The sequence below is a fragment of the Battus philenor genome, unplaced genomic scaffold, assembly GCF_028537555.1.
Source record: "Battus philenor isolate CCGP_79_NKW_IND1 unplaced genomic scaffold, ilBatPhil1.0.hap1 SCAF_27, whole genome shotgun sequence".
NCBI classification, from domain to species: domain Eukaryota; kingdom Metazoa; phylum Arthropoda; class Insecta; order Lepidoptera; family Papilionidae; genus Battus; species Battus philenor.
The window spans coordinates 7,021,448-7,042,128 of NW_027181690.1; the positions used below are offsets into that span (position 1 = coordinate 7,021,448).

The window sequence follows — 20,681 nt, forward strand, 5'->3', positions numbered from 1 at the left end:
CCTACCGTCTCGACCAGTCCGGTAGAAGACACCAAGGTGTCTGGATGAATAAAAATTTTACAGTGACACAGAAAAGTTTAGAGAAAAGTGAGATGAATTTTTTAATTTCAAAATTAATGTGGCAGAATGGAACGAGAATCAATCAGTATTTATTTGCAACAATTAGTAAGTGACAATTATTTTAATTTCATCATAACATCAAAATTCTAATTGCACATATATTAAAATAAATAAAATTTATTTAAAAACATTAACTTTATGTTAATTTAAATATTTTTTAGTGTTTATTCTCTTATCGCGGGTAGTCAACAATACTGAATAATTTATAATAACATTTTAAAATATTTAAATTAATATCGAGGTGGCATATTACGAAATATTTAAAATATCAAATTACTATGTATTTTACATTGTCACAAAATAAGAAAAACTGTACGGTCTGTTAGCAAAAATTTGAATAAGAGTACGGTCAAAAATTTGTTGTGCATGTACATGATGAAGACTGAAATATAAACATATGTGACGCAATTGTTATGTGTATGTAAACAAGTGTTATGTTATGTGTGAGAATACATTCATTGTGCATAAAAATTTGTTACGATAAACTGTAACAGTCATATTTACGTTTATATTTAAATTTTTATGCGTAATATGCACATTTTAATTTTTTTTATGTTCAGATCAGAAGTATGGTTAAAAATAGATAATTATTAATCAAGTAAACATTAAGTTGGATTTAATGAAATCTGATGAGTCATGGACTAATAAAATAAAAGAAACTTTATTTAAATACTTTCTTTAGCTATTTTATTATATTTCTTACTTTAATTTGTCTATTATTTTCAAATAACCATTTTATAATTATAAAAAATGTTGCGAAATGTATATTATAGTATTTACTCCAATCATCTCGAAGCGTGGTGTTTTTAATAAAACAAATATTAAAATAAAAACATAACAATTACTACTCCTCGACGCTTTGAAATTATTAAAATGTTTTTTAATTATCTTCTCATGCCAAAACATCGATTAATTAAGATTGACGTTTTGATAAATCGATCTTGATCAACAGGAAAATTTACTAAAATAAAGTAGTGATCGTGTTATAAGATATTTTTTTGCTTGAGGGTTTATAACGTACTATGATCATTTATTTATTTACAAAATAACAAGTAAACAATCAGTAAATAATTTAAAGCAACGAAAAATACATTTTGAATTATTTTTGTAATATATGTTAAAGTTAGAAGTGTACACAGATGTTATATATAAAACATGGTAGTGATAAGCATTCGATGCGCCCGATATAAAGAGGTCACCCTTACCAGATGTTTTTTGTTTTACTTACTACCCTCACAAGAGCTATTTAACTCTAGTAACAACCGATCACAATCCCGTAATATTTCTTAAGTTATGTCAAAGAGATTCAAGCTAAATGCCTACACACTGCCTTCTTTTTATCATCACTATTTCAGACGTAGAGTCAGTAAGTATACTAATGGACATAGGCTTCTCGTTTTCAATAGGATCGGTTGGAGGCAACCTGCTTCTAGCGTTTTCTTAAACCGTAACAAGAACATCTGTCCATCTGCTGGATAGAATTCTGTGCTGGTCCTGCTCTACGTCCTCAAACCCTTGGGGATTTTGCCAAGGCAACACTGTTGTTCAAACTTTTTAGCCGCTCCCGCATGGGAAATCTAAACTCGTTTAATAAATATTACCTCTAGTTTAGATTCTGTCTCACCCACCCTGGCTTAACATCTGTCCAAACAATTTATGAAGACGACAGCCTTCCAGGGCGTACTCGCCGGACAGTTAGGAATATATAAAGGTAGACTACTTCTAATCAACCGAGATAGAAGTATTGCTTGAGTTTCTTCCACTTTTTCTTCTCGCAGCGGCGATGTTTTCCGAAGTGGCAGCAATGTTAGCCAAGTAATATAAATCGACTGAAGTTTAATCCTGTCGGGCGCCTTTGAGTCGGGATACTAAACGAGTATTATCGACGACCAATAGCACTAGCTGATTCTCATCGAGAGGGCCCATAAATCTAGTCACTCTATTCTGCGTAATGAGTGACAGCCCAATCCGAGGTCTTGGGAGTTCTTCCGACAGATTACTTAGAGTTTCCGCCTAAGTGTTCGTCTCACTTTATATATTAATTATATTATATTAAAAAAGAATCACTTAATAAACTTGAAAAATTTCATCATCTTTTTTAATTAATGTATATTTCGCAATACTTTTTCCCTAATTTGAGATTCAACTTGTCTTGTCTATATACCTTATGTGTGTAGCTGTAATTCTCAACTTATATCGGTAACTAACAACCCGGTGGGTAGATTCTGTGTGGGTGGTGATGGACCTCACAATAACAGAAGCACTCAGAAAAGGTTATAGCGACCTGTTGAAGCAAATCATCGAATCCTCGATCAAGGCTTTACAAGAAAGGTTCTACCTTCAGCAACGAAGTTAAACGACTGAGAATAATAATAACATACAATACATATTTCTTGTGTCATTGTAATTTTGGACCGTTAAATGTTATTATCATAATAATAAATAAGCACAATACAAATATAATCTATACGCGCGTATAAAAAAGTGAAGTCTTATTTTTTATTTAAGTAATAATTTAACACAGCCTACGTTTAAGATCCCAGAACTGTTAGCTATTTCAGTTTGTAGTGTAAGTACAACTTTATGAATACACGTCATAGTCGACGGCATCGTCGATGCGTTGGTCAAGCGGACCCTCCGGTATTACCAGTTTGGGAACAAATATTTGATGTTAGTCCAGTTTCAATGTACACAGTGCACCGTATCGATATACGGTAAAGGGACGCTGTATTTACTTAATGCATGTGACTATATGTGACCTAGGGTTTTGAAAATATGTTTTTAACTTCTTAGTTGGACAGGACGTAACTTCTCAGCATTCCATGGATTTTTAATAGTCTCCGATTTAGAAGACATCTCGTTCCCACTGCCACGAGTGAGGCAGGGATGTTACATTTCAAGCAAATGAGTTTTTCACGTTTTTTATTTTTTTATTTCCATACTCCTTCTTTCGTCCATATTCCATGGATTCACCGAGCGAGTACTAGGTTCATCGCGTTGTAGGTAGCCGGGTATGATATCATGGGCAATCGCCTCGCGAAGCATGTTTAAGTAGACCTTTCTCAACGGCGTTCAACTTCACCGATCAGACTACTCTCCCTATAAACTGTCCACAACTGGACGTTAACCTCTCCTATAGATTTCTGATAGGTCTGATAGGACATGGCTTGCATCCAGTCTACCACCTTCCCGGTCTAATTTTTAGGCAGAGGTCCCAAGCTGAGGTTGTCGATCCGTAGTCTCTACGAAAAAATCTTAAGTTACCAGTGGCCATCCGTTCTGTGATGCCTGCCCACTACCACTTTAAGTTGCTGTACCGTTGGGCTTACTCGGTTACTTTCTTTCGTATACAGACATTTTCATTTTTGAGTTAATCTCGTAGAAATCCCGAGCATAGCCCTCTCCATGGTCAGTTGAGTGACTGTAAACTTTAAAGGCAATTAACCCATCAAAAAACGTGTCAATGTCGGTAACAATGAAAATTTTCCGTCGGTGCCATGAACAATCATGTCCTTCATTAAACAATAAATAGAACCTTTTTTATTGGCAAAAGAGTACAGTTCATGACAGTAATAGAGGAGGATATATTATACAATACAACTTACAGTTGAAGGTTAGAGCTGAATGCCTTGTTACAGGTAATAAAATTTCCTCTTCCTTTAAGTAATACAAGTAAAGCACTTTAATATTTTTTGTCTCATTACTACATTTGTCATTTTGTTTTAATTACTGTTGTTAATCATAAGAATCTTTTTTTGATATTTTTAACAGGATAAAAAAATTGTAATTGTATTGTCATTAATGTTTAATAAATTTGATTTTTTACCTGAAAAAGTTTTTTTGCAAACCGGTAGTTCGCATATTAAACTTATAAGTAAACATTATTAATATAATTGTAAATTAATCAATATTATTCTATTGCCTTTAAGAAATAACATTATTGAAGAGTAATTTACACCATCATTTGAAATCATTAAAACGTGATTTTGCTGTCACGGTAAATGTATTCTTCCATCTTTGATTATTTATTTGTTTATATATAATTATATATGCGTGTATAATTACAAAACGTTACTACTCATTATTTCCCCTTTTTTGTATTTTTATGCGCAAGAAGTATTAATAAGATATACTTTTTACTTATATTATATACAACAAATGTTGTAGTCACGCACTTCTATTACTATTAATACTTATACAAAAAAAGTAAACAAGTATAAAATGTTTATATAATCTGTGAGCGGAAATGTAAAAAAAAAACTATTACTGTAGATTAAAAAAACAGATTATTTTAAAGCAATTATCATCGATTATTAAAATATTTTAAGGATAATCAATTATCAATTTAAAATTAAAATATATAACGAAAAAAGTGTTTTAGATATTGGTTATTCATGTATATTATTTAATGTTGAAACGTTAACTCATTTACCTGGTTGGTTTTATAATTATACATCAAACATGGTCAATTATTGATTGAAAAAAAAAGAAAATGCTGTGTCACTGGTCAACTCTTCTCCACAGACCAGCATTCCTAGTTGGTACTATATATATGTTATATTATTATGACTTAAATTCTTTCCTATTGCAACAATTATTTATTCGATTATTCGTTGGGTAATTTTAAATATCAAAATGAACAATTTAATCTATATGTGTTTGTGTATTCGGATTAAAGATCCACCTTGTTGGCATACAAGCCTTAGGCCCGGCTTGAATCATTTACTTTTAGGGTTGAGAATACATCTAAAATAGGTAGCATGTTGTTGCGAAAATTCATAAAGCTGGTATCTTTATTAAATTAATTTTTTTGTGAAATTTCTGTTTCTTATGGTTTGATATTTTTAAATAAGTTTTCTGATAATGTCCCGTATAATTATATTAACAACGTTAGAATAGATTCTTTTCAAAAAGTAGTTTTAAACCCTACCGAACCTCCTTAAAAATTCTCTTTGAAGTTTACACAGTTGTTATTTACATAATTTAACTGGTTGCAAGAGAAACAAAATGCGAAACGATCTGGATTAAAAAAAGAGCGTCGCCCAGTGCGGCGCCAACGTCCAAAACAATATTCATATGCTGGAGGCATAACTATTTAGGTGAAAGTCGTCACCTAGGATTTGCATCGAGATAATTTGTTAAAGAATCGAAAACAGGTTCGAAACTTTCTTGGCTTACTTATCTATTGAAATTCGATGCGCATGAACGGTAAATTTAAAGATATATCATATCGAGGCTTGATTTATACGGATTCCAAAAATTTTTGTCCACTCCGTATGAGGTTATTCAACTGTTTATTTTTATTTTTTATATAATTAAGAAGTTGTTTACTTTTTTTATTAATATACAAACTGGCTGTAAAAATTGTTTGTTTACAAAAATGGCCACAGATACGCTGTTATTTTAAAGAATCTCCCTTGTGTTTGCGTTGTTTTGTTACTAAAAATGGTATTCAACCTCTTAGTGATAAATTCGTCGCAATATTACTTTATTTATTATAAGCAAATGGTGTTTGTCCGTTTGTATTGTGAAGGTCTCGTGAAGAACTTATTATAGTAATGATTCTTTGAGGTTTCGAGTTTCTGTAAGAATTAAACGCTCTAAAGCGGCAGTAATGTTATAAATATCATTGTGATCATCATTTCAGCAGTAGTGACATGAGCAGACTTCCAGTGCTGACATGAGCTTGTCCCATAGATTACTTATGTCCAAGTCCTGAACGTCTGGCAACTGATTCTTGTTTAGTACGTGAGTTAGTATGAGTTCGGATAACATTGCCAAGCTCGTCAACAATTTACGATTCTTAAACATAATTTTTAACTTTTGTGTTTCACTACCAGCGCTAATGTTTTCCGAAGTGGTAGTAGTGATATTAGCCAATAGCAACGGACCAAGCCGAAGTTAAGCTCTTGGGCGTCTCTTAGTCGGAATGCTAAGCGGATGTTATCGACGAGTGCCAATCCAAGTCGAAATCCTCTCGCGGGGACCTTCCAACCTAGTCACTCCATTGACCGTCGAAAGAAAGCGGTCTAGGACTTCTGCGGCGTCCCAATCCGGTCAAATCCTTCCTCTAAAATAGGTTTTAAGCTAGGCGCTCTTAAAAAAGAGACAATTTATTTGCTGAACATTTTTTTACGTAATGCATACTATCTCCTTAGGTTTAAGATATTCATTGTTTTCTACCGTATTTTTAATGTTAACTTGTAAATATTTCTTCAGTAATTTTAGTCGTCAATTATTGACGTCCAACCTAATTTGTGAATTTCGATTATTAAGCTATTGTAACTCCGGTCAGCGAATATACCGTTTCTATTTAGAGGAAGAGACAGAAGTCGTGATGATATTCAATAAGTTTACCTTCAAAAGACCTTGTATCCAAATACTTCAGTAAAACAGTTAACGTGTTTCTTATTTTATTATAAAATTTGCGAACGGTGTGAGTGTCGGCCCCTGAGTAAATTAAATATAAAAAGAAAGCTTCATTTCCTTAATCAAACAGCCTTTATAATACTTTCATTCGCATGTAACATTCGACGTGGATGCGAAATTTTTGCATAATTTTATTCTACTCAATGAAATCTAACAATATTAAATTCATGTTTTATTTAAATAATAACTAATTTTTTTTTGGAAAATGTTAGAAACTTTTCTGTTTTATACTTGTTCTCCTATTGGGGTTATTTAGTAGGTATGCGTACAAACATTGTTATTAAAATAAATTTGGTTGCAGAACTAGATTACAGAATCCAGTTTAGCTGTTAGGTTCTATGTTTAAAAATTAAAAAGCATTTAAATTATTCTAAGCATTTAGCTTATGTATATATATATATATATATATATATATGTACTCGTATGTTTCTATATACATATATATATATACATATATGATTGACATATATGTTACAGTACTCAATTACTAATTTGTATATCTTAATTACATTGTTCGTACTTCGTATTTTATAAATCTATCTATACACTCTTTATTTTTAATTACCTATCTCACGCCCGCTTCCCGTAGCTCGAACTGATTTTTGTGTGTGTCATTATGTTATTATGTAGAAAGATTTTTAAAAAATAAACGTATCGTCAATTACTCCTTATTACATCAGCTACCTGCTAGTATATATCCCGTCAAAGCCTGTCCAGCCATTTCAGTGATTAGAAGGAATGAATAGATAGATAGACTGAAATAAACAAAAAAATGTAATTTTGGTATATCTACCGATGATGTATATGTACTCATATGCATAAAGCGGTTATTTTAATATTACAAACAAACACTTCAATTTTATTTATTTGTATAGATTAGTTGTGTATATTTATCTTTTTTTATTATAAGATAAAGCCTAATGAGAATAAAACGATGATCATTTTCATCATTGTGTCAGCTGATAGATGCTTACATCAAATTGGGATCTTCTCGCAGCCTTCTTATAATGTATATAATTTATCTTAGACATAGGCCTTTCTCAAAGATATCTATGAAGGGATACACCATAATCGTCACGCTTGTCTGGCGTTGGTATCTAGAGGACGCTGCTGCTCATCCTCTGGAAACTTGTTTGTGAGTAGTGGCAATCCCAAATAATTAATACACATTAATCCACAGATTGTATTCTGAGAATCAAACCCTCGACTTACGATCGCAAGGCTTATTTCTCTGCCGCTGGGCTACCGCTGTTCAGTATATATAATTCTAAATATATAATAATGTAAACAAATTAACGTAAATTACTTTAATAAATTTAACCTTTTAATATATAAATCACTATCTATTATACTATCCCTACAAGTCAAACAAATCACTTAATAACTAATTCATTTAACAATAAAGTTAATTGATTTGTAATTGAATTCGAAATAAAAATAATGTATTTTGTTATTAATAGGTTTATTCAAATTTAATTACAATCTTATCGTAGAAACTTGGGAATGATATGTAAAAATGTAATGTTATAAAATCATTAATTTTACTAGAGGCCAATCATTTTATATCTGACTTGATGGATATAGGTAGTGAATGACAGTTCATCATGACGATCTTTGGTGGATGCCATGGCCTTGCAGAGAGCATCTATCGGCTGACATGATTGAATAAACTAACTGAATCTGCCTGTATAGTTTATTAGTCAAAAATACTTTAGAATTAATGAAATTACATTCTTGTATTGAGGAAATTTATACGACTCGAATCTATACTGAATGCCGAACCGAGTAATGGATTATTATTTGTACCCTACTTATGAAAAGGGGCTCGAGTTCCTACAATGAAAACATTAACAAGACTAAAGACAATAGACAGGGTTGCTTATGAACCTTTGTTAGAAATACCAGGTAAACAGTGTTTACAAGAAGGGAAAATAATTGTTCTGGTTACTACTTAACGTTACCTTAATTATTCTGTTTAGGCTAGTTAGGTTTAAGTAACAAAAAATGTTTGTAAATATATTAAGGGATTGCGCCAATAAATCTCACATTGTAAAAAGTTTCACCGGTCGCAATCCGATTAAAGAAACAAATAATGTGTATTTCAAGGTTTTAATGTCTTAAATATAAAGAATGATTACTCAAAAAAAATTGTTTTTATTAGGTACACTGCAAGACTTTAAAATTACTATAATTATAGTTTTATTGTAATGTTTTATTATATAAACGCGTTTTACGGCTGGCGGTAGAAACCTCCCGTGCACATATTTTATCTTTCTTTGTAAGCGGGAAAATTAAATCCAATTATGATATATTTGATGTAAGTAACATTAAGAAGTCTATTTACAATGACGTTTTACCCAAAATCAATGATAGTGACTATCTAACTGCCAGCGTCCGAATTCAAATCGGCGTTCGAAATCGAATGAGCAATAATAAACTAACTTTAAAAAGTATAAATGGCCGCAGTGGCCAGTATATCTGTTATATGGAGCTTTTTCAAGCGTTACATGGTATATTACATATTTTTGTAAGATTCTAATTTTAAATTGTAATACAAAAGTTATAAATAATGTTAAAAAAAAAAAAACAGACATTGTTAGAATGTCGTGAAGAACAAACAAGTCACCAACGATTTAAGAACTAAAGATTTAAATTAAGAAAGAGACTTAGTAAACTCTACGACTTGCAGAAAATAGCAAAAAAAGTAGGAATTTTTTTTTAGGTAAACAAAGGCACATACGCTATGGTCTGTGAATAAAGAAAAAAAATCACTCTAATAGAACTTTTTTGGTTAAAACTGATGCCAAATGTTTGGTGTTTTAAGTAACTTTTTGGTTTTTATTGGAGAAGTGTTGATTTTTCTTTTTTTAAGAATTTTCCTTGTCACTCAACGAATACATAAAGTAAATTTTTCGACGAACTGTACGAGTAGCTGTCAAATTTTGCGCTCAATATTTACTGATTCGTTTTTATTTACTTCGACCTTTATATATACTTCGAGTAAAGAAATTTAAATTATTCGTACGTCGCAAATGTGAGCTAGTTACGCAGGTATGGCGGTCGATATTTTGAGGTTGTTTCCTGTAGTGCCGTATTCTAAACTGTGAATATATCAAAATTAAAATTACCACTTCTGTAAAGTTGCATAAGCTACTATAAACGAAGGGTTCAGGACTGTAACTGTGATCACAAATCCCAGGTTCGATTTTCGACAATACACTTCATGGATATTTATATCTTTACTACACTATCAGTAAAGAAACTGAATTATATAAAAGGCAATAGACTTTAGGTGTAAAGGTTTTAAAGGAGTGAATGTATAGCTCATTTCGATTTGTAATTAATTTATGGTACATCATTTTTTTTTAAATATATGCTTCAGAAAAAATTAAAAAATGTAATGATAACACAGTAAATATAAGCGTTTTTACATTTGGGATTACTGCATATTAAAATTTATTGACTATTGTTTACTATCTATTTCTACAGACTTCATTCTATCAGAAGTGATAAGTATGTCGCATCTAAAAGAAAAAATAGATTATTGTGTCATATAATAGAGTGATCACTTTATACAGAATGATTGGAAGTAGGTGTAGATATAGCAAATATGCCCGCGATTTATTTACCATCATTAAAATGATTGAATGCTAGTATCTACATCCATACAATATGTGCAGTGAGTTAATAAATGGCTTCTCTAATGACATGAAATGCTGAGGAATTATCGATAATAATTCGTAACGAGACGTAATAGGACATAATAAGTCGCGTGCATGGAGCGCCACAAAAAAGTAGTTACCATTGTTAACTTTCATACGACGTAATACTTTAATGAATTACACGTAACATATATATTTTTTTATTATTAATGTTGAATATATTAATATTTGTTTATCTTAAGTTCTCAATTTATAATTAGGGAGAACGTGAAAAAATAACCTTTTTAATTTTATAAGTACAAAAACCAAAACATTACGGAACAACTCAATTACGAATCACGTACGGAATAGTTAGTAAAATAAGTGAGATTAACAAAATACAACTACACTAAAATTTATTTTATTGTACAAAAGAACTCATTCCTCAATTACACTTAAAATTTTCTTTTGTATTATAATTAAATAATGTATCATAAAATATATCTATGACATTACCTCGTTGCTGTTTTAGTCCATAGACGCCCAGTGCCAGACATATGCGTCACCCAAAGATATCTAAGGGGGATATAATATAATCGCCACGCTTGGTAGGTGGATTGGCGATTGCAGTGCGGTATTATGTTACGTAACATACGATACTGCCCATCCTTTTTAAACTTGTTAGTGAGCAGTGACAATCCTATATTATGAATTAAGATTATATCCCGGGAATCGAACCCGTGACCTACGATCGCAAGTCCAGTCATCTACCACTGGGCTACCAATGCTGACTATTTGATAATAACTAATAAACTGTAATTAAGGCTATGCTCCCTAATAGTCTGAGCTAATTTTCAAAATTTAAAATTTTCGCGTATGTAAAAAGGGCATTAAAATATTTATTTTAATAATGATTATTTTCTATAATACTTAAAAATAAAGTGATGTAAAATGAATGAATTTAAATATCAAAAATTAAATATAATTGTTTTACAATTCTTTCTTGATAATTCTTAATATTAAAATTTATGGGTGTTTAGATTTCACGAATTTTAAAGTGAATTAAAATAATTTAATTAAAGTACGTTGTTCTGAACATTAAAATAATACCGAGAGCTTCAAATAATCCTTCAAAGAGCCGTAGGTTGGCCGTCTATGGTATATATAATATTATTAACGTCCTTTTTGCTATCTCGACATCCACACACCTGTCAACTGGTTGTAACTGCACCATGATCCAGACTGCACCAGAATGCCTCAGTGTTCAAAAAATATTTTTTGGTCCACAGTAACAATACCATTGCTGAGTTTCGGCATGGTGCAAGGATGGCTGTCGCCGATGCTATCTGTTCTGCAGTCTCCGGATGGTCCTTCTCCAGAGCCGTACACCAGCACAGATGTATCCTGGGTGACGTCAGTCACATATATATCCGCCATCATCTTCGGTGCGCCTATGGGTTACCTAACCGATAGATACGGGAGGAAGGTCATGACATTGGTGACCACACTATCACTTATTGTAAGTAAATTTTTGTTTTTGAATATATTATAACCATTGATTTACAAACAAACTATAATACCTTGTTAATCTTATGTGAAAGAAAGACGACGGTACAGATATACTTGTTGTGTAGGGTAGAGTGAATGGATCTAGAAGTCGCTCATATTATGACGAAAGAATCATGTAAAAGTACATGATTCTTTCGTCATAAAAATCTCGTGGAAGTCCCTAAATAAAAAATAATGTAATTAAATGCATTGAAACTAGATCTCTTACTTCGATGTTTCATTGGCTAGCTAACAGTCATTTAAAGCACCATAGAGAATGCTATGTACAAAATTCCTCTACAAGATTAAATTAAGAATGTGTAAATCCATAGAAAAGCAAAAGTAGACGTATCCCAGAGGTTTGGCGAGTTGTAGTGGCAGTGGGCAGGTTACAAAGCGTTTGGAACTAATAGCCGTCGAAGCATTAAGTTTCTGAATTGGATTGACATCTACAAAATTGACAGACGACCTTGTTTAGGTTGTTGGGGTACGTTGGATGAATATCACTTATAGCCTGTCCTATTGGAAAACAATAGCGAAGGCCTATGTCTTTTAATTAAAGTTTACTTGAAATAATGATTACGATGATGACCGTTACTTCTCTAAATAACCATGCTTAGAATGACATTTTGACAAAGTTCATCATGCCAGCCGATAAACATACACTACAAGGCACAGGCACTGCCAGCTACATCTTGTGACCTAGACTATATTGTCAGCACACCTAGTAGATGGTCTACCCACGCCGCGTTTACCAAGAACAACGTTACTTAGTAAAAATGATAAAGTCATAGTGTGATGATTATATAACATCGTGGAATATAATTATAGTTGTAACACAAAACACCTTCGTCACGCAAGCGGCAAAGATGAACCATGACCCGTTCTGTATGACTTGTGCAAATTTTTTTTATTATTTTTGTCAGTATTATAATTATATAGTATTTATAAAAAAATATTTAATCAAGTTAAAGTAATTTTCAGAATAACTGTTCGTCAATGAAAATTTACTTTTCGACAAGTATTAGTACTGTTAAAAAAATTAAATCGATTGTAGTGGTTGGTGGAAAAAGAACTAAAATTATTTAAAATTCAAATTTTTTAAATTCTTTGTTAAAACTAAAGGTGTATTTGAATTATGAAAGGGAATCTAATCGCACAAGAATAAAAATTTAAATGTATAGTAAATAAATTTTCGGTGATTAGCTAATCATTTTAATTAAATACGGGTAATATAGTCTTTTGTAGATCTCTTAATATGTAACAGATTTATTTTTGTGTCTTTTACCGCAATTTAAAGCGTTAACGTTTACTAAAAAAATATTTAAAAATGTAATTTGTCGTATTAATACATAAAAACGCTTTCTCAGAAATGTGTTCAATTCTCCCAGAAATTTTATTTCAATTTTCTGGTTGATATTATTTGTTAAATATCATTACCATTATATCAGTTGATAGACACCTACCACAAGGAATAGGTTCCTCGTACTCCGAAGATCGCCACAATGTCTGTTCTTGTCCCGTATTCTGCCACCTCCTTCTTGATTATGTTGTCGGTCAACTTCCATGTCTTATTGAGTGTCGGTGATCTTATAAATAAGGCAATTTTCGTATATAAATGCTAAAGCAACTATAACGAACTTATTACTAAAAAAAAAATATTGGAAATCGCAAACGAAGATCATATGACTCACAACTTGTTGACGCAGAAAATGAATACTGATTATTATTAAATAATGAATGCTTGTATTTTTACTCGTATGATTAAGCACGGTAGACGGTAGACGGCGTCAACAGAAGCCTGTCCCTACATAACTATATTTTTATCTATCTGCTAATGGATCAGTTCCATTAAGTGCGCAATATGTTTTGAACCTTTGGTATTTTATACTTTAACATGCGTTGATTACACAAAATATTTTTCATCATTATCGTCATAATGTCACTTAGAAAGACGTCAGCTATATAGGCCTATCTAGAAGATTTCCAATAGGACCGGTAAGAATCAGCCTGCATCTAGTATCTACTAAACCTTAACAAGGTTGTTATGTCTGCCTTGTGATCGGACATTCTACGCTGCACTGACCGGGGTGTGATTTTACTTGCCGCCATCTGTTCTTCGCACTAAGGAGGATATAACTATATAACGTTTTAATTTACACATAGTATACATTCGTCAGAGGTTGAGTTGCCTTTCAACGGCATATGGGAATCCTAACCTAAGTGGTAGGTTGAGCTATCAACCTGAAACGTCCATCTAGTGACCATACGACTTAAGCTATTGTCAGCTTAAAAACCACGAAATTACTGTAAGGGTCTGAGCCGAGGTTCTCGAGGAAGCCATCGTCTAAGTGTCTTTAAAGTTAAACCACCTAAAACCCGTGAAGGCTATAAATGCAAACGAGAAAACAGCATTTGTCCATTTCGAAAAAGAACCCGTGGGAACTTAGTTACTGTGAATAGGTCTAGACTGTAAATAGGTTTAGCGTTCCGTCGTCTCAAACTTGTTTAATCTATAAATGCCGATAGGTAAACAACATTTGTCGAGGGTGAAGAAAAACGAAAGAGATATTAGTTTCTTTAAAGAGTTTTAGATTATGCTTTAGTGCTTTGGTAAAATTAGTTGAAACTGTAAATACTAATAAAGAGAATATATCATAAAAAAATCTCAAAATGGAAACCACAACTTAGGCTTCAATTACCGATAGTTGGTCGCTAAATTGAAATCAAAGTTTTAAAATCGTACCGTAATGAATATTTTTCTTACATAAAAATTCAAGATTTAAAAATATCCGCCCACAACTCATATTAGTTATATTTTGTGAAATGTTGTTTATCAAAACCAAAAATGCGGAAACATATGATTAATGAATAATAAAATGTATATTATTTGAATATTAATAGCACCCGTTAAATGCGATGTTGTTATTTTTACGATTTATAACTTTAGATTCCTATTTATATTTAATAAAATAACAACCTCTTTTTTAAGATTATTTAGACAATAACAAAACTCCAATGTCATGTCACAGATTAATTACGGTTTTATATAACTATAAATAGATTAACAAAAGCCCAGATATATGTAATGAACAATACCAGGAGGCTTTGTAGTTGGACCCGCGACCTTTTCAAGATCACGGGAAGTCGCTGAATGTGGGCAGCAAGACTGCTCGTCGTGGCAAACTTTGGAAGAAGCAATGCCTTTCAGTGAACCCTTACGGGTCATAAATGATGATGATGGGTCATATAATACAATTAGAATTATGGATATAGAAAAAGTAAATCTTTCTACAAAAAGAGAGTAACTATGAGCAAGATAAAGTTTTGGAAACAAAATCCATCAATCAATAAAAAAAAAACAAACAGAGCGTCCGATCATTTTGAGGAAATTCTAGTTTCCTTTAACATGAATGACAATAAACAATAATTGTTCTTACACCAACGGCATTCAATAGGTTAAAGAATGTTATGTTGTACAAAAACAAATTCCGCCATTTTTTGTGACCGGCTATTGTCCATTCTGCTCTGTTTTTTTTAAACATCTATTTACGTAAATACAAGTCTCTTCCTATCTTGTGTACTATTTTTTACTTTGATGCAGTGGATTTATACAAAACAACAATATTTAGTCGCTTTACAAAATGTATCATAGTTTTTTTTCGTACACAATGCAGTGGCTGAATATATGTATGATCTTTGCCTGTAAGTCATAGATACTGGCTTGTAAGACGAAAAATACATTATCCATACACATTAAAGATTAGATTTTTTAAAGCGCAGAAGTAAATTAAATATGCTTAAATTGAAAATAAAAGGAAAATAAATTGAAAACGTACATTGCATTATTACTAGTAGTCACGTAATCCTTTAAATGGACATTAATTTCAGTATTAAATTAATGTGCATCTATAATTACATACGTAGATAATAATTACTTCTAAAGATAAAAAAATAAATAACTTTTCTTCGCTGGTAAATCAAGGAATTAATTTTAAAGTTTATTATAAGATTTCAAATATTATATCTTTAGCAATATTTGTCCATCTTTATAACAATATAACAATGCAGTACGATGTTTTTTCTAACCGTCAAATAAAAAGTCTTCACTAACTGCATTTACATTTTTAGCCCGTCATGAAAGTATGCACAAATATGTTGTAAATAAAGTATGGACAATGAAATAATAATATCGCTCTTCTAATAGCGTGTATTTCTATACTACTCTAAGATATATAAATACAATAATTTCAATATCTTCCTCTTAATCTTTTCTTCATCGCTGAAGATTACATTTGCCTTTAAACCCGTGATGCAGTCGACGACTTATATTACTTGATCTTCTACTTTCCTCAGGGCCAAATAAATTAGTAGTCCCGTTACTATCTTGACTTGAACAGGCTGGTGGTTAGGTAATCGTACTCGAGGTCTTTTAGTATTTTTTTAATCCCACAACAATTAGTGTTTCGAAATTACGTAGTTTACTGCAAGCGACGTGGTTAAAATAACTTAAGACTCTTTGGGAACCTATTGTGGAGAGTTTAGTCATGATTTGAAGATTTGTGTCTTGGTATCTGTGGATTGCGTAACATTTTCCTTGGACACCAGATTTAGAAGACCAATCATGATTCGAGCCGTACAAAAATATCGAAAATACAAGCGTATTTTGATTATTCAATTACTATCATCATCATCATTTCAGCCGTAAGACTTAGAATATAATTGGTTGGAAGCGATCAGTATTCCTCCACCTTCTAGGTGGACATCCAACGCTGCTATTTATGGTCTCCAGTGTAGAGCCCTTTGGCATATCGATCATCTGTTCTGCGCGCTTTGAAGCCTGCTTATTGGCACATCAACTTGCCAGTTCGCTGGACTACATCTGCTACTTTCCGTCGTCTACGAATCTCCTGAATCTTGGAACGATTTCATGGAGAAATTTCGAGCATAGAAAATCCGTGAATCGTTGAACTCCTCGCCAAAGATACCCCGAAATGAAAGACTAATTTTCTATGTAGTTACTCGCTTTGTTTACGATTTACGGGTTTACACGACGACTTTTACTTCCTTTTTGTTATTTGGACTCTCACTGCTACCCAAATGGCATTTGAAGATTCCGCGGGTATGAGAGGGCAGAGCGCAAAGTGTTCTTAGCCTAAGACCGCTTTTGAAGTAGCGGAACTCAATGGCTTCCGGAGGAGCATCAGCTTAGGCCGCTTCATGTTGCTGTTTTACCGGATTAGCTTTACTTCTTTGCATAATAATGTGAGCTGCTTCGGCATGTCGAACTATTCATTATACCCGAGAAAACAAGTCTGTCCGTAATGTCCTACTGCACTCAACGTTACCTAAGTATTTAAAAAAAAACCAAAGAAATCAATTTCTACAAACGCATAAATTTAACTTTTGACAATTTTATTTTTAATTGAATTTTTATTTTTGTAGGCATATTGGCAAATTAAGTTGCTGAGCCTCGAACCTTGGGCTGTGATCCTGGCGCGAGGTATTGCCGGGATCCCCTGCTCGGCTTGTTACATAGTCCTGCCGATATATTTGAAGGAAATCAGTGACATCGACTTGCGAGGTGCTCTTGGTTCTCTGCTTATTTTAAACAGGTGAGAGATAATATATATAGTTTGTATTTTATTAAATAATAGAAGGTGATTGTTAACACGTGGAAAGTATATTCGTAAAAACATTGAAGGTGTGAATGTATATAGCTCATTCGTCAGCAAAAAGCTTTATTGCTGCTAAACCTATTTCTAATCATTCGTATAAAGTGATATCATTATTTAAAAAAAATATAACAGTTCAATAAAATGACTAGTTTAAATTTGGATACATTAGGTTACTATGATATTTTTATTATAGTTCTAATTGTCTTATACGTTCGCTAATTAATTCCAATTAACATTACCAAGTAAACCAGTTACTTAGTTTTTATATACTTGTAATTTATGTGTCTTTCAAGGTTGAAAAAGAAACAAATAATTTATACAAAATACAGCAGTATCTTTTCTTAAAGCATTTATTTATATTATATACTGTTATTGGCAATGTAAACAAATTTCCACATGTCTAAACCGGAACTGTGTTATAAACTATTCAAGACTTTATTTAAAAGTCAAGAGAACCGTCTTCTATTACGCGGAAATGACGACGATTCTAGAATTTTTTATGTTATTTTAATATTTTGTGTTGGCAACGGACAATAATTTAGCCTAGCTTACAAGTAATAAACGTTGATCTTAAATACTTCCGGATATATAGCGCAAAACTAATTGTATTACGTAGCATTTAAAAAAATGTTATTGATATATACTTCTCGTGTGAACCTATCAAAACGGATATATGTAATATTAAATAGCATCTGTTAAAGTTTTTACCGCTTTCGTTTTAATTTAATCTGCATAAGATTAAGATTTATGAATTAATTTCAAATTAATAATAAAATATAAACTTATCTGTCTGTTCATAATGAGAATGAAAAAATGCCGGCATTCGCTTATGAGGTAAATAACAAAAAAAAAAAACAAATTAAGTACATAAACCAACTCACGATTTCTGCTTAAAATTAGACGCAAAAGTAATACGTACATACTTCGATTTATTGCAGTCACTGCTCGCATTGAACAGGTTTATTAAACAAAAGAATAAAAAGAAACATTTAAACGGCGTATTTGGTAAAACCCAGACTTTAGGAAAAATTCGGTAAAACCAAAACATAATTGGTACAGACTGTAAGATTTGTTTTGCTTCCACAGATACAAAACATATTTTATTTTTAATAGTTTATACATGGATGCACCCAAACTAATATACAGATTGATTTTTTTTAATTTTAATATTAGACAGTACCTGGAAATAAAAGGATGAATTAAAAATTTCATGGCATTTTCATGTGGCAGAAAATAAATTTCTAAAAAAAAAAACAATAGTCTGTGACAATTCGATCATGGAATATAAATAACATAATAAATTTACAATTCAATGAGTTATTAATGCCCGGAACATTGAGCACATAATTCGACCTTGCAACAATATTTTGAATTGATGATATACGAATCGAATTAATAAAATATCTTTATAATCATAAATATTTATTAATTTGATGATGTTGTTTTGATAGAGGTTATTTACGAAAGATATCTCGCAATGTGCAATAAGGTTGCGAGAAAGGTTTAAATAATGCATAAGATATTATGTGTTGTATAACTATATCTATATATATAATATACATGGATTTTCCTAAAGCTTTAAAAGAATTATTTAGTATCAAAAGTTTAATAAAGTTCCCTTTTTTGAGATAATTGGAACATAAACGCTATTACTTTTTATAATGAAAGAACATTGATGACAAACGTTCTATTTTTAAAATTGTTTGTTTATTACAATAATGACTAGCCAACATTTGTTTACGTTTACTAGCGAGTCTATAACCTAAGAAGCGGATTTACATTTATATGAGTTCAATAATCTTGCACAAGCTATTTCCCCATTCACGTTAAATACCGTTTGCATAGTTGGCATTTATTACAGTTTCACTGAGTATAAAATGGTAGACAATTGAAGACGGTAAGAGTAGATTTTATAACAGATAACTTCGAGGACTCAAAGAGAAATTTTAAATTAAATTTATGCTCTGATTCATTATTCATTAATTCAACCGTTAGACGTACATTGCTGGATAAAGGTCCCCCCATAGATTTTAAATAAGACTGGTTGGATGTGGTCTGTATTCTGTATTTTCCGGCAATTCCAACAGTGTCGCCTATCTTACGTTATTTTTACTTAAGAAGTTAGAGGTTACTTCAATCGTCATTTCTGAGCGCTATGCGGGCCGCCTGCTACTTTAACTTTCCAATCCGTAGGGCAATTACAATTACTATCATTCATCTACGGATCTCCTTTTTATAATTATATCTCGTAGAGAAAACCTCAGCATAGTTTTTTTCTTTATTTTTTTTTTCTGACCGGACTCTCACTGCGGCCAAATAATCCGTCTAGCCCTAGGCTAACTCTTTCAAAATAGCGAAGCCCGAGGGCTCCTTGGAGAGCCTTGGCTCGGGCCGCCACATACTACTCTTTTACTAGATTGAGAGGCCGCTGAGCTTTTGGATCGCTTTGGTGAATGCTCCACGGAGCGACTAAACCTAAGGGCCCTTGGCACCAAACACAAGGGGACCTTGGCTTGGACTGTTACTCGTCGATAACGCTCGCTTAGCATTCTGACACGAGTGCGTTCGAGAGGGCCAAACCTCAGCTGAACTGGTTGCTAATGCCTGGCTAATATCTCTACTACCACTTCAGAAAGTATTAGCGTTGGGAGAAGTAGCGGAATAAACTCTTACAACGCTTCTATCTAGTATGATCGGGGGATAGTGTCCCCTGTGATGTTCGTCTCATTTCCGATGAGACCGGTAGGTGTAATCAAATAGCAACTTTGTCTTAACATTAACCACCATTAACAGCCATTACGAAGAGATTTGTCTTTTCAGCTATATGAATATAATAACTTTATATAGATACTAGAATAGTTCAACAAAATTTCTAGTAATCTCTCTAGAAGTCAAAAAATATTTCACTTCTATCGTTTTGTACTAGAATATTAAACGATATGTGAGATAACCTAGTTCACGAGGAATCAAGTTTTTATGTATTTCGATAAAGAAATGGCAAAAACAAATCGATAGACGGAACTCGAAGGAAACCTACTTTTGTAGTAACAGCTGTTTGGTTATTAATAGAATTAGACAAATAGAATTTCTAATAGGGTGAATATATATTTCAATAACTGTCAATTTAAGTATGGTAAACCCTATCAAAAAACAATGATTTGAAAAATAATACATAACATAATGATAATAAACAAAAAAAAAGTGATTCGTAAATTCGAATTTCTAAATATTAAAATTAAATATTGTTTACTATTTACCCATGCTG

At 32.1% G+C, this 20,681-nt stretch overlaps 1 protein-coding gene across 1 annotated transcript in view; it reads left to right on the plus strand.

Annotated features, from left to right (window-relative positions):
- Positions 1 to 20,681, plus strand: part of LOC137925442 (facilitated trehalose transporter Tret1-like) — a 31,834-nt gene continuing 11,153 nt past the window's right edge. The window contains exons 1-3 of the mRNA XM_068768880.1: positions 1 to 165; positions 11,480 to 11,709; positions 17,184 to 17,353. Of these exons, the coding sequence (XP_068624981.1) occupies positions 45 to 165; positions 11,480 to 11,709; positions 17,184 to 17,353 (521 nt within the window). The 5' untranslated portion in view covers positions 1 to 44. The remainder of the gene's footprint in view (positions 166 to 11,479; positions 11,710 to 17,183; positions 17,354 to 20,681) is intronic.